Source organism: Colossoma macropomum, unplaced genomic scaffold (assembly GCF_904425465.1).
Source record: "Colossoma macropomum unplaced genomic scaffold, Colossoma_macropomum, whole genome shotgun sequence".
NCBI lineage: Eukaryota > Metazoa > Chordata > Actinopteri > Characiformes > Serrasalmidae > Colossoma > Colossoma macropomum.
Genome location: NW_023494799.1, coordinates 2,958,985 through 2,975,131, shown reverse-complemented (window position 1 = coordinate 2,975,131; position 16,147 = coordinate 2,958,985). Strand labels below are relative to the sequence as shown.

General features: G+C 39.5%; 1 protein-coding gene across 2 annotated transcripts in view; it reads right to left on the bottom strand.

Annotated features, from left to right (window-relative positions):
- psmd1 (proteasome 26S subunit, non-ATPase 1) overlaps window positions 1-16,147 on the bottom strand; it is an 87,282-nt gene that overhangs the window by 20,824 nt on the left and 50,311 nt on the right. For both annotated transcript variants that reach the window (XM_036585828.1, XM_036585827.1), the window contains exons 17-19: window positions 14,375-14,489; window positions 8,263-8,379; window positions 4,094-4,196 (exon numbers count right to left, since the gene is read on the bottom strand). In XM_036585828.1, coding sequence (XP_036441721.1) covers window positions 4,094-4,196; window positions 8,263-8,379; window positions 14,375-14,489 — 335 coding nt within the window. The remainder of the gene's footprint in view (window positions 1-4,093; window positions 4,197-8,262; window positions 8,380-14,374; window positions 14,490-16,147) is intronic.

The window sequence follows — 16,147 nt, the reverse complement described above, 5'->3', positions numbered from 1 at the left end:
TAAGACTGTCCTGTAAAGTTTTTCTGCGACAGCGATGATATGTTAGGCTGCCAATTATCTGCTACAACCATTTTCCTGCACGGTAGGCAGGCCAGTGGTCAGAATAACTCAGTCTGAATAAGTTTCCTACAGCTCTGGACAGTTAGTTAGCTCTCATTCATTCTCTGCAGTAAATACAGTTGAGAACATGCTAACTAGACAGCAATCCAGAGCTGAAGGCAACTTATTTGGACTGGACCTGGAGTTAAATCCACAATGTGTCTTGCAGCTGTGCCAATTCGCAATCTCCAGTGAGTCTTGCGTGCAGAGCTGGCAGCTGCATGATACTGGTGACAAGCTAGACTTTGCCTTTGCAAACACTCGGTTCCCCACAAAAGTCCCTGGGTTCATTAAATTACTAAGCGTGTTGGATATTTAAATGGCTTTTTAATGTGCAAATACTTCAGACATCAAATTTAGCGAATATTAACAAATATTTACTGCAGCCCTACCATCTCCGATTTCAATCCTGGCTAATTTTGAATCAGGTTTTATTATTTTGGCAGATTTCTTTTTTTTTTTTTGGTGTTGCAATTTTATGGTTTGAGACATTCAAGCACACGTGCTGGTTGTTGCTATTTTAGCTAATAAAAAGTACTAGAAATCAGTGATGGGCATTTTAAGCCGGGTGTTCCCTACACAACTTTTAAAATCTTAATAGATTTCTAAAACAGAATCACAAACTTAACGTCAGTTTGTCACAGAATGTCTTGTCTTTTTGTCGTGAGGGCGCTCACACTAGATGACAAGGCAAAGAGAGAGTATAATACAACGAGCTTGGGCTACAAATAAGAACTCAAAATCCCAGATTTCCTCAGAGATCACAACACAAACAAAGCTAAACGTACTGGACTGGACCTGTTAGTGTTTTTATGTGCAAACTGGGGATTAATATGTGGTGAGAAACGCTGATATCAAAGTGAGAGCTGGGGAAATATTTCACCACAAACTAGCAGCTGAGCTGAAACTGTAAAGAGAGTGCCCTGAGGTCTGGATCCAAACATGACCATATAAATCATGATATCGGCTCTTATCTGCCCGTGTTTTACACGCAGCTCCTCTGTCTCGGCTCTGCTGTTCATGCATGTCTCTGCCCGTTTCTCTGCTCTTCTAGCTCTCTGACTGGCTGTTTGAATCACTTTTTGAGTAAATCTCTTGAATGTCTCAGACTGCAGGACTCGTGAACGTTTCGAGTTGTAAATATCAAACGTTTGGTAATATCTGAGGGTCTCTGATCGCTTCAGAGCTCGATTGGGGGGCTAAAGATTCACTCGTTTCTCCTCTCACACTAACAGATCATCCGTGCAGTCAGTCGATTCTGATTGAGCTCCCGACCTAAAAAAATCGCTTCGGACTGTGATAACCATTCTCCTTCAGACTGTGATAACCATTCTCCTTCAGACTGTGATAACCATTCTCCTTCAGACTGTGATAACCATTTTTGTTAAAGAATTCAATGCTCTTTACTTTGTGTATCACATTTTTTAGTAAATCAGTAAATTTCTCAACTTTTGCGTAAAAACTACAGAAGTAGCCTGTTAGCTGTCTGTCTAACTGGTTGCTAAACAAAGCTGCGTGCTTACGTGAGATGTGTGGTATAGCTTCAAGCTCTGTACTTCATATAAACACTGTGACTGCAAGCAGTGCATTCCTCCACTCTTAAAACAGATGTGTTAGAAAACTACACATTCTGTCTCTACCTAGACACGAGCATGTTCAGTTTGAGATGACATTTTGTTGAACTTTTTTACTTTAAATTTTAACACAAAATTTGGTAAATCAGAAAACAATGACAGAAAAAGTGTTAAAATGGGTAACACAAGCTCGTGTGTTGTGATTTAACACATCACTTTTGGGCATATAGTAGAAATGTGACATTTAATATTTTTGTAGGCTGTAAGAACCATATTCGTAGGACACAGTTTTCTATGAAAAAATGTATTTATTTATTTTATAGTTGCTCATCCGAACACTGAGTGTGCTGCTTTAAACAAACAAACACACACAACCAACCAACCAAACAAACAGAGTCAGAGAATTTAGTCAGCATTTTACTGGCATCATCTTGTCCAGTGCATCAGCCAGTAAACTTATCACACAGGGGGTTTATAGTGGGCTCTTTTCAGCCTTCTGGGGATCTAAAAAGCTGCATGTAGGGAAAATTCAGCACGAATCACTCAACACTAAACACTGGAGAGCAAAGAAACATGAGGGATCATGCAAATGTTTGCAATACACGTGCATTCTACACTCTAAGGTGCATGTTTGTCAAAGCTTCTGGGGTGACGCTATGCAGTTCCCTCAGATCTCCTTCACACATGGCGCTTCAGGAACACATAAATGCGAAGGAATGCAAAGCAAGCCCGGGCCTGCTGGAGACAGAGCCACATGGTTGTTCCTGAGTAAGATCAGAAGGGCACTAATACACATGAATATTGATCTGTTCCAGACAGCAGCGGCTTTGGAAACCACTGCCCGTCACAAATAGTGTTGGCTTCCAGGCAACCGCATCACCTGGACATAAAGCAACACGGTAATGGAATTCGAGGAAAGGGGGAGCATGCTTCAAACACAAGTCAGGGCTGCTAGTGAGGGGGGCAGTGGTCTCAGGTTAGTGTGAAAAAGGATTCCAGCATCAGAGATAATCAGAGAAAAAGCTCAAAAATGTCCCCATATTCGACTATTCAACACTTCTGCCCCTTAAATCAGGAGTACATGGGCTGTTTTTTTATGTTTTAAATTGTCCTACTGGTACATTGGTACATTATTATGACCTGGAACAAAACTGTCATAATTATGTCATAAATGTATTTTAATGTTCTTACAAAAGAGTCACACTGCTCCCATCTACGTTGTTATGCATCACTACAGCTATGTTCACATTACAAACCTCACTCCTCAAATCCGATCTCTCTGACATGATGGTTCACACTCGTTTAGGTAAGTGATTCAAATCTGTCATTAATGTGACGAACCGGCGTCCTGAAATGACCCTCATGAGCTCATCCTACTCAGTAACGTCACGTGAATGAATCACATGAGTCATCAGGAAACAAACTAACGAGCAGAACGAGCTTCGCTGAGAAGATAATTAACTCTGATCAGCTCTCAGCTTCATTATTAGAGCGAGACGAAGGAGAAAAAGGTGAGATGAACAGCTTTTCCAACTTTAACAGGCTTTAATGTCTGTTCGGTGCTGCTGCCATAGTAATGCTGAATGACGGCGCGCACACAGTGGGGAAAATTTTTTTTCGATCTGAGCATCATATTAAGGTCGCATGGCCACTAATCGGATACATATCCAATCTAGTACCACATATTAACGTGGCTCAGGTCGGATTTAGATTTGCGTGTCCATACAGCCCAGAAAGCATCAGATCTGAGTCACATTAGGGCAAAAAATCTGACTTGTGCCACTTTAACCTGTTGTGTGAACATAGCCTGTGAGATGTGAAATTACATTTACATACATCTACAATTACATTTCGCAGCAAGTGTTGGACCACGAACACTGCATATGTACAATTTAAAATTCTATAGCTTGTGATGTCAGTTATAAAATTTCAGTAGGATTTTTCAGTTTTTAAATCGTCTTTCTACTGTTATTTTATGTTTTAAATGGTCCTACTATGTTATTTTTCACTTTGTTTTCTCTCAGTTTCTTTTTGTTTCTTTTATTTTTATTCGTGTTTTGTATGACTTGTTTCATTGATTGTAATTACACTATTTTGTAATGTTTAAGCAAAAAATCGGATTTGAGAAATGAGGCTTGTAATGTGAACGCCGCTTAATATAGTAGAGAACGATGTGTGTAGGTTCACAAGTTTGCCTTTCCAGTTGAAATAAACAAAACAATACCAACAGACATTCCTTGTTTGTTTATTCTTTGTTATTTTCTCACCTGAATGTGCAGCGTTTTTAAACAGTGGTGTCAGCAGCACAATAACAGCGTCAGTTTAGATGTTAGACAAACAGCTGGCGCGACTGACTAGAGTGGGGTGGGGTGTTTCTATGTGTGTGGGGGGGTTCAGGCTACTGCAACTGTAGTACTAACCTGCGTCCAAGATGCCCTGAGCCAGGATGGCTCCAAACTTGGCCATCACGTCATCATGTTTATCGTTGATCACCTTGGCATACAGCTGTCTGAACTGGTTGACCTACAGGGAGATTGAACACTGGTCAGTGAGGAACAGTAACATTATGATGGCACAGATTGTTTCCAAACTTGTGACCAATAGCAACTGTAATGCTGTAGCAGTCCAATATGAACAATATGTATTATGACAAAACCTGAGTTGCTATGAAAGAATGCATTTGTACATGGACCATGGATAGGTCAGTTAGGTTTAAATAGCTCAGTCTACTGAGAATGTTTATTAATAAGGATCAATATGGAAATATTTCAGTTCTAATTGGACGATTTGATCTCCAACATTTGGTCACGCCCACATTTATTTATTTATTTATTTTTGGCAGCCCAATTTTTTGCAGTTACCTGTCCACACTGGAACAAAATTTTTGTACCAAAGTTAGTCATCCCTACACTCTTAAATTGATGGTTCTTTAAGGGTTCTTTAATAAAGAAAACAGTTCTATATAGAACCACGAACACACAAAGAACTCTTTGCATGATAAAGGTTTTTTTTTTTTTTTCATTAAACAGTTCTTCAGATTGATTGTGAATGTGCTTTAGATGGTTCTATATAGAACCTTTTTGAAAAGGGTTCTATATAGCACCAAAAAAATGGTTCTTCTATTACGATGTCAAGCCTGTAACAATAGAAGAACCCTTTTTGGAGGTATATAGAAGTCTTTTCAAAAAGGTTCTATAAAGAACCACATAAAACACATTCTCCATCAATCTGAAGAACTCTCACCATGCAAAGAACATTTTAATCATGCAAAGGGTTCTTTGAGTGTTCATGGTTCTATATGGAACCATTTTCTTTACTAAAGAACCCCTGAAAACCATAATTTTTTAAGTGTGTATTTATGACACAACCCACTTAACGAGCATCAGTAAATCTCAGCTACAATTTCATCATCAATAAAATTAAATGGACGATGGTGATAGTAGCCCGGTCAGTTAACACAGACTAGGAATTTAGATAATTTCCAAGAGAATGACGCATTATAACGTTTTTGCAAGTTGTCATGGAACTTTGCCAAGCCTTGAAATTTCCTTTGCTTGACCACAAACAGTGAATTACAATGGATCACAGATTTGCATGAATTGCACCCTTTAGACTAGATTTCAATCTCTTAAACGCTCCATAAAAAGTCAAATCCAGGGACCATTTTCATACCTCTATAAAATTTGCAGCATCCTTATGATAAATATGCTATATAAATGTGAAGAAAACGCCCCAGAGAGTGCAGCAAATGAGTGGGCCATGAATGCCATTTAAGGCTGCAGAGATAAACTGCAAGTGAGCACATGTCCCGAATGAATACGCATCACCTGGAGTGCTAATATGGCAAACAGGAGCGCAAAGACAGTCCGTTTTCATTTTGTCATCCCACTTATTTAAAATATCCTCCTCTGGCTCTGAGCCTAACGCAATTATTACATGATTGCCTAAACGCAATTATTTGAGGTGACTGCAATCATTTTCCACAGGTGTTCGATTCCCCAGTCATTCTATGGTGCAAAGAAAAATCATTTAGGTGAGTGAGGCAAATAAATAAAAGAAAGAAGTAAATGCATTCATTAAGAGATAATAGGGTTTAGAAAAACAAACATTTCTATTAAAGAAAAGTGGGAGAAGGAGGGGGAAATATCATTCTCAGAGGATAACTGGGGAAAAAATGTGTCAGGCTCGGGGGTCAACAAGTGCCTTAACCTGGAGAGAATTTTGCTGGACAAACGTCCTTCGATTCTTTAGTACACCTGTGCAGAAACGACACCAAGGTTCAGGATCCAACTGCTGGAGAATGTGTAATTCAGCCAGTGCAAATCATTTCCATATCGTTTGGGAAGGTACGGTTCTGTCTGGGTATTGGAAAGCTATCCATCAGGCTCTCCATCAGGCTCTCTGTGCTATATTTCAGACGAATAAACCCTTTGACATACATATACACACACACACAATATTATATTATATTTTATATATATATATATATATATATATATATATATATATATATATATATATATATATATATATATATATATATATATATGTCAAAGGGTATATTCGTCTGAAATATAGAACGGAGAGGTTTCCATATATATATATATATATATATATATATATATATATATATATATGGATTTTACAATGGCTTGGAACGCAGCTCAGCCAATCAGGTTTTAGGACCGGTACAATCCATTTTATAAATCACAATCATCAGCTAAAATTTCATGATTGAGAGGCATGTCTGGTGCAAATTTTACATTTACCACAGACCAGAACTGGACGATCTACAAAGCAGAACTAGATGGACTCACCTCGGTCAAGCACAGCTCACTAAACTGCACTCATCTAAGGGTAAATATTGGGAATGTCTGAGCCAATCCACAAGCCTGAGCCTGGAGTCGACCTGGGTTTACTGCACTGTTTCTTTGGCATTCTATTCACACCACTATCTTAGATGTGCCATAAAAAAGACATTGTTCATAACCTCCAACAGAGAAGTGTGTTTTCAGAAGTAAAAGCTCTGTATCAGCCAATACTCAATATTAAGATCAGATTAAAACTGTAGAACAAAAAACCCAATGGATCAGGACACAGTAAACCGTGCAGCACAAGACTGAGGCCTTTTGTGTTTTTGAATCATTTAACGTATCAAAACTGCATCTGCAAGCAGTTCATACTGTTCTAGTGAAACTGAAGAGGGGCAATTTCAGAAGCAATCGAAGGACTAATACATTTCATCAAGTTCTAGCTGACAGATCTGAGGGCTTTCATTGCACTTGCCAGCGCAAAAGAGAGTCTGAATAACTTAATCAATACTAGACATAAAAGAGAGATTTCAGTGGAGGGTTTTTTATTGAAAAGCTGCAGCTAGAAACTGGCCACAAAACCACATGTGACCACGAACATTTATGGAAAATGTGGGAAAGAAGGTTCTGGTTTCATAAAATCAGTAACACGGGCCTAAAAACATGTGAAGCTCAAGTTCAGAACAAATTCTGAGCCACTTAAAAATTCTTAAAGGAAAAATGGAAGGTTTTAAAACTTTGAATTAGGGATGCAGTAATATGTGAACTGGGCAGATACTTGGTATTCTTCCTTTCCAATGTATCTGCTGCTGATGATCTGGTCCCAGTTTCAACAGTCACCTGCTGATACTGCTACGATTCCGATATCATGCGTCTGAACACTTAATTAATCAGGAACGGCTCAATTTGATCAAATAAACTAACACTGACCCAGAGACGGTTCACAACAGGGGTTGGAAGCCAAATGTTAAGAAGAACCGCTTCAACAAAATCAACCCACCTTGGGAGCCACATTATATGTTATTATAATTACACAGTACGCATTATTATATTATGTCCATTTTACCATCTTTGCTGTAAATCTGTGCCAGTATGTACTAGTATAGGCAAAAAAAATTAAATATCAACCAAAACACAGACTTACTTTGCTCTGCTTTAAGCTTTAGCTCAGCTACAGCCGCTTTTCTCTCATCTCCGGCAGGAAACGTAGAATAGTTTCTTGTAAAATGTCTTTCAGCTACGACTTTTTATGAGGCTGAAGTCGCTTCTCATTCTCAGCTTCTTGTTCGAATTTTCCCGTTCCACCTTAAATGGTGCCTGAGACGCGAGAACGTAAATACTGCACCATTTAAGGTGGAACGGGAAAGTTTTAAATAGAAGCAAATTAAACGTATCAGGAAACCAGCTGGAGTGATTATAAATACAAATAAGTCCATTTATCTCCAAATGATCAATATTCATCTTAAATCTTTCTCTTTGCCGTTTCGTTAGCTACCAACTAGGCAAGACTGTTGTATACGTTGCTATGGTGACCAGCAGTCTGCATGCCAACCTTCTAGGTTAAAGGGTAAATTAGCAGTTCTACATTAACTCCAGAGTTTAAGACCATTTATTGTTAAACTGTGTTGAACGATCAGCAGAGCTTTATTTTACTGTAAAGCAGGATTATTTTATTTTTACCTACGAATCTGATTCTGCTGTGGATCCGAAACAGGGCAGTAAGAGAGCTTCATGTTGCTGACCTGTGGTACACGGTCAATTCTGTTTTACACTCTTACCTTTGGGCAGGTGACCTCTGACTGCTGGATCATGATGAGTGCTGAGGCGATGAGGGCTCCCTGCCTGACGTAGTTCACCGGGTCGTTGGTCATGGGCTCCAACAGGTTTATCGCTTCCTGTTCAAACAGGTACATTTTGGGTGTCAATGATAATCATGCAAAATACACTTTAATTAATTTTTGTGACTGTTTTTCAGTCCCGTTCCCGCAAGATTTCATCCTGCTGATGGACTGAAGGCTCCGCCGTCTCTGTAAGCTACAAGAATTTGCGTGTTGTTCACATGATCACCTGCATCGCAACTCTTTAGAATGACTTAATGCATTTGTTTTCCTGTTATGACTTTATATTGTTTACACATGATTTAGTGATTGCTAGGCAACAGACATGACAGTTGATTGTAAACTTCAATCGAGTAAGTTAAGCTTTCCTAACTGGAGATAAGTGGCTGTTATATAAGATAAAATTCCTAAATTAAGACCAGATTTGCTTCTGTAATACGAATGTGAAAAATCTTATCTTGACCCGTCAGTTTAGTCCAAAAGAGAGGACGTTTCAGTAATACAGCCCCAGGTTCCTATTAGCACTGTTGTTAACAAATTTGAAATGAAGTTTTCTCTAGAACGGATAATTTTATAATCATACCACTCTGAATGACTTAGGCCCAATCCCATTTCTTCTTTTTACCCCTACCCCTTGTTTTCGAGTGTCACCCTAACCCCTTGGAACTGAGTTACAAGGGGTAGTGGTTGAAATCTTGCCCTACGAAATGGGAGCCTCACATTAAAAAAAGAGCATCACTTCATTAACAGCTACCAGCGCTGCTCTGTAGGCGACCCTGCCAGTCTTCAGTGATGGCAGAAGAGGGTAAAGTTCAGCTCCTCACTGCTGGGCTTTAGTTACATTTAGGGCATCATATGCCTTCAAAGGGGGGTATAAGACAATTCTTTATTATCGCCCACCCCTAATTCTTCAGTGATATGAAGCTGAAGTCAGATATTCACCAGCTTCTTGTTCGAATTTTCCCGTCCCACCTTAAATAGTGCAGCAGTCACATTCTGGTGCTTCAGGCGTCAGAACTGCTGGACTATTTAAGGTGGAACAGGAAAGTTAGCTAGCTAGCTACAGAGACATCAGCATACTAATAGTGATTTTTTATGCTTGTTATGAAGAAAACAACCACAATACATCGAAACGACATTATACATTAAGATAATACAGTGATTATCGTAATTTTTAACGGATAAAATTCTCACATTTGTGGGTTTCTTTGGTCGCTTGTTCAGCCATCTTACAGGTTTTTCTTTTCTTTTTTTCTCATATCACTCTGTTTGGAGTGAATCCCTGAAGAACCTCTGTTTGGAGGGCCATGCAGCCCCAACATTTTGCCCTACCCCTCTATCTCAACAAGAATTGGGACACCTTAACCCTAGACGTGAACATGCAAAACAGAGGGCTAAGCGGTAGGGGCGAGGGGTGAAATGTGATTGGGCCTTAGTTTACTTTTTAAAGACCGACTCGCACACATTTTTGAAAAATGTAGAATTCCCCTTTAAGATGATATTAGAGATTCCACTGAGATTAATTAGTGAGGCGAAGCTGATGAGGACTTGTTAAAACAATATTGGAAAGGGCAGCTCGTCTGCGCAGGTGCAGCAGCTTTCCTTGCCCGAATAAAGCTGCAGTGTTTTCAGAGAAAACGGGTTAAAGGCGCTGATCTGAGGGATCTCCCAGATTCTGCTGCATCAGAGCAAATCTGTGGCTGGAGCCAACCTCCTGGCAGCGGCCCACGCCAGCACTGCACACTTAAAATGGTCTCCAGACACAGACACAACACAAAAAGCCACAAAACAATACACTCCCACCCCACTTCACTCTCCTCCGTTTGTTTCTCAGCAAAGTGAGAAGATCCAAGGCTGAATGAATGAGCTTCCAGTTTCTTAGCCTTTTAAACAGATCAGCTTTCCCCACTCAGCCGGAAAAAAAACAGATCTGGAGCTCCAGCGCAACAGGGCCTTACAAGGAAAAACAAAGAGATGCGGGGGAACGTAAACAAATGGTTCTCTTGTGTCTAGAAAATGAGCACTCGCCCCAAAACTCACCCCACGGGGCAGAAACCCTGACCACATGTACTCCCTGATTGGGCAGTTGTGCTTAATTGGAGATATTTACTGTCAAATCTGATCTTCGGGATCCAGTGATATAGAGCAGATATATTAAAAAAGCTACACAGAAAGCCATATGAGCAAAGATTGTTTTAGAGGGGAATTTCACCAAATTTTCAACTTTCCTGCACAACTCAATTGATGTAAACAGCCATTAAGGATGGTTTGATGTGAAAGGGCTTGCTGTAGAGAAAATTCATGCCCAACAGACCTACATGTGTGACTTTTTAAATGTAAATATGTAATAGTGGTAAATCTTAAAACTTAAAAAATGTTTTTTTTTTCTGTTCTATTTTGCCTGTATGTACCTCTCCACCATGAATGGCTTTTAAAACTGCATTTTTAGGCCAAAACCCATCCAAAACTATCGTAAAACAATGTCACAGACATCAGTTATTTCCTGTAATAACTTTCTGTGAGGGAGCTTTTAGAGGTGGACATCTGGTTCCCATCACTACCACTGTGAACAATTCTGACTCTGTAAGCTTCTCTAAAATGGAGCATTTCACACTAAACCACTCTGAATGACTTTACATCATGCATTGATTTCAAAACAGCACTGAAAAATAAAAAAAATAATATTTAGAAGTATAGAAATGTACCATTGATGATTAGAACTAGGCATCTGGGTGCAGCATGCCAGTAAAATAGGTGGGGAGGGGGCGGGGCTTATGCTATGCAAGCTCAAATTTTGTGATATTTGGGGTTTATTCTGTGAGATGGTGGCACAGAATGTCTACTGGAGAAATATAATGTGCCTTTATTTAGCCAAACCAATCTGTTTGAACATATAATTAGAGTCCTGCAGTAGGGGTGGGCGATAAGGAAATATCGTCATGATACATCAAGACATTTTCTCGACACATGATATGCTTAAGCAATAAAACATGAGAGGGAGTGTGTTATCGCGAAATAACATCACGGCTGTGATTTGGTCACAGGCACGAGCATGAAATAACTGATGTCTGAGGCATTGTTTAACAATGGCCTAAAAACGCAGTTTTAAAAGCCACTCATGGTGGAGAGGTGCATCTAGGCAAAATAACACCACCTCGAGTGTTCTATTGCTTTTATACAACAGTTAAATGCGGGATTTAATGTTTTAATGTTCGCAGTTCCTTCCGCCAAATTATAGTTCCTTAACAAGCAGCTTGTTGCTACGTCAGAGTAACGAGCTCCGCCCACTCGCTGCTCAGTCTGCTGTAAGCCTCGCCTTTCGAAGTACAGACTGAGCCATAAAACTGCCGCAATATCAAGTTCAGCTCAGTTTTGTCAGTTTTTGCCAGATCAGTATTAATGTTGTTTTGTTCCAGCCAGTCTGTAAAGCATCTTACAGCCCGTTTAGTTTGGCGAATGGTGTTGGGTTCATTTCTGGCTGATTCCAGGTTGTTTAGCTGTTCTTCTGTCACAGCTGCCGACTGAAAAGCTGCTCAGTGGTGATGACAGTTTGGGAATTTAGTGTCGTCTCATCTTCAGAGTCTGACCAAATCGGCTGTCGGTCAAATGTGATCTTAAAAGTGTCCATTTTCTGTGTAAAAAAATGTCTTGAGCATCTCCTACAACTGTCAAAGTCGTTGCTTAGTAACGGCGTCTCAGCGGAGTGATACAGTGTTTGTGAAAAACCCGTAATATTATGGTGAAATAACAGCACAGTTAGAACTCAACCAATCAGCTTGCGTGGCCGGAACTAACTGTTGTATTAAAAAATAAATAGAAAAAAAAAATTAAATAAATAAAATCCTGATATTTAGCTTTTCTGAAGTTCTAAAGCTTGATAAGTTAGACTATATAAACAAGAACCAGCAGTGGCTATTAATTATTATTAAAAGCTATTAATACATGATTATGTTAGAACACCATGATAGTTACTACATGATTTTAATTCAGCATTTCATACACTACACTGCACTGTTTCCAATTAACAGGACTAATTTTGCTCTCTTTGTAATGAAACATGCACTTGATTAGTACTGACAATATCCACAATACGCTCTAAAAACTATATAGTGACATAATTTATCACAATGATAAATACTGTCATCACACACAATGACTCTGCAGAATCGAGACATTCAACATCTGAAATATTAAAAATCGACTCAAGTCTTGTCCTGAGATTTGAATATATTGGTTTAAGTCTTGCCCAGTGCAACCTGACACGCTGCACATAACAGCAGCGAGCAGGCAGGCCTCGAGTATGGCAGCCAAAACCAAATGTAGAAGCAAGAAAGTCAGCAGTTGCTTTCAAACGGCTTCTGAACTCATTTATCAGACGCAAATTGTGCTTTGCTTAAACAGCTTGAGCACAACGCTTGTTCGTGCTTGAAGGATGGGAGAGTAAAAGGCTGTAAACAGCTTTCCTGAGCACTTTTTGTCAGCACAGCGTGAACAGAAATAATACTAAAATAAAAATAACCAAACCCCAGGTGTATAAATTATGGGCTGTGGGCTTTTTCTAAAGTGTGACCCACATTACAGGCTCAATGCCGTTCTGTTCCTGTTCTAAAACATGAGGGAGACGAATGGCAAAAGGCTAGAACATTTCCAGCTTTGTCAAACAACCGTTTTCGCAGCCAAACTAATGTTTCTGCCTTAGTGCCTTAAAACCCTGAGAAACACCAAACAGATTCACACAAGGCCAAAAGAATCCGCTCGCCTGCTAACACCTTACGAATAACAAACGATTTGACTGTGAATGCATCATGAAATCTCAAATTTCAGGATCATTTCATTATTTTGGTATGATTTAGAATAATTTTTAAAAACATACATACATGGGTCATTCTACAGAAACATCCATTTTTGTGTCCCTAGTGTTTACAGATATATTACACTACAAGTTAGGGTTACAATTTATTTATATTTTAAAATAAAACAAAGTTATTTTTACAATTACACCTTCAGCCATCAATTTAGCAATATTGTTAGAGCCATATTTTGAAGAAGAAAAACAAAAACATTTTTCTGCAATTTTAACTACAAAAATCTATACATGACTATAAATATTTAAATTTATAATACAAAGAATATTATAAAATATATAATGAAAGTTGTTGTCCCCAGAAGTCGTGTCACTGGTGTTACCATGTAAGAAAAAATCTCTTATTTTAAATTAAAAGTCACACTGATGACATCACTCGACTTCCTTTTACCTGTTTTCTGAGGATCTATGAAGAAAAGCACATGGTGAGTCCACTGTGTCTTTCAGTTATCAGAGATTTTCTCATTTAGCTCATGATTTCATAGGAAGCTTTTAGCTGAAGTCACTGGTGTGACCGACTTTATTCTGAGGTTATTGTAAAAAAAATAGAATACAAATGGATTAAATTCCATATTTTAGTGGATATTCCATGATTGACAACATGTGGTTTGATGCTCTGTAGCAGCCATTTTGTAAAATGCATTGTTCATTAAAAATGTCTCTGGTGTTCCTTTATTATGTGTAACACCAATGAGGATCAGTAACACCAGTGACTCCTATAGAGAGATAGAGAAGTGGATGTTTCTGTAGAGTGACCCACATGCATAAATGTGTCTGGAGAATCTATCAAACTGGAGAGGAAGACAAAAAAAACTACTAAATTATTGCTGTTATTTTATGTTTGAAAATAGCCAGAATAATGTATGACAAAAAAACATTAGTGCAAACTAATCATTATCATAAATTTGCAATAATTCCACACTGAAAAATCAAAGCATCATACTGCACCACTTATAATGACCATCAACTGTATTGTTTTTTTTCCCTTCCATTAAGCACAAAAACAGTCTCACAGATCGATCGCTGATCAGATCAGCTCCACTATATTATTAAGCAGCGGGACAGCAGCCGAATGGTCAAAAACAGAGGCAGACGTTATTTGGCAGTGTTTACACACTTTCCTTCGTAACAGTTCTGCAGGAACATTCTTTCTGTGCTACTGAATGGCTGCGGAACAGTTTAACTCACCTTGTAGCCGGTGCCAGCGCAGCAGATGCCCAGAGCCATGGCTGCCCCGTAGCGGACGTGAGGGTTGTAGCTTTCAGAAAGGAGGGAGACCACACTCGGACACTGCTCTGGAGTCCTGCACAACAAATACAGGCAAAACAGCATTAATGTAGTAGAAAACTCCACTGGTCACACAATAATAGCAGATTTAGACATCTGTTTAGCCCTTGTGTGGTGTTGATGTGTTTGTTACTCAGTGGTCTGATGGACCCACCACATTACTGGTGTTTTAAAACAATACAGCCATAACAGTTTATGCAAAAATACCAGATGTTTAAAATATCACAAGTGGTCAGTGTAGGGTTCTCCTTTAGCAGCTGTAGCCAGTCAGCAGCCTGTCCATGTTGTCCACCCTCACACACACACACACACACACACACACACACACACTAACGGCAGGCCATGTAGCAGGAGAAGAGTGAAGGACCCAGCACCTCCACACTTTTACTCCCCGCAGGTTCAGCCCAACACCACGTGTGTAGTATAAAATGTGTGGGGGTTGAACAGAGTGAAGGCTCTGAAAATGGGTTATTTTATGTTCCTCACAGAAAAAAAGCAAAAGGCAAGAAATCTGAGGTTGAAATAATAATAAAATCATCATTTTTTCGTTTGGTAAACACTGAAAATGGGTCCCACCGACCAAAACCACACAAGGGTTAAAGCTACAAAGGGTCACAAAAACACAAAGAAATGGTGCCCAAACTTTTTGTCTTGAGGGGCCAAAGTGAAATCACATACAACCAAGAGGGCAAAACAATCTACAAAGAAAGTAGGCAGATTTCAAATTGTGTTTTAAAAATGTATTTTATTACAACAGAGGACCAACAACGTGGCGATACTTATAACGAATATCTTCTCCGAGTATATCATCAGTACTTAAAGAACACTGACCAGCTATGTTTCATTAAAAGAGGAAAGCGTAGTTAGTCCTATTTAACTGGATTTAGTGCAGTATCGTATGTGAACAGGAGAATAAAAGTCAGTTTTTTACCAAGTCTGCGTCAAAATATCATATCATGTATAGTGGTCAGGACCCCCATGGACCCTCACAGAGCAGGTACTATTTGGGTGGTGCATCATTCTCAGCACTGCAGTAACACTGACGTGGTGGTGGTGGTGTGTTAGTGTGTGTTGTGCTGGTACGAGTGGATCAGACACAGCAGTGCTGCTGGAGTTTTTGAACACCTCAGTGTCGCTGCTGGACTGAGAATAGTCCACCAACCAAAAATATCCAGCCAGCAGCGTCCTGTGGGCAGCGTCCTGTGACCACTGATGAAGGACTAGAGGATGACCAACACAAACTGTGCAGCAGCAGATGAGCTATCGTCTCTGACTTTACATCTACAAGGTGGACTGACAAGGTAGGAGTGTCTAATAGAGTGGACAGTGAGTGGACACAGTGTTTAAAAACTCCAGCAGCACTGCTGTGTCTGATCCACTCAGACCAGCGCAACACACACTAACACACCACCACCACGTCAGTGTTACTGCAGTGCTGAGAATGATCCACCACCCAAATAGTACCTGCTCTGTGAGGGTCCATGGGGGTCCTGACCACTGAAGAACAGGGTAAAAGGGGGCTAACAAAGTATCAGAGAAACAGATGGACTACAGTCTGTAACTGTAGAACTACAAAGTGCACCTATATAGTAAGTGGAGCTGATAAAATGGACAATGAGCGTAGAAACAAGGAGGTGGTCATAATGTTACGCCTGATCGGTGTATATTAAACAT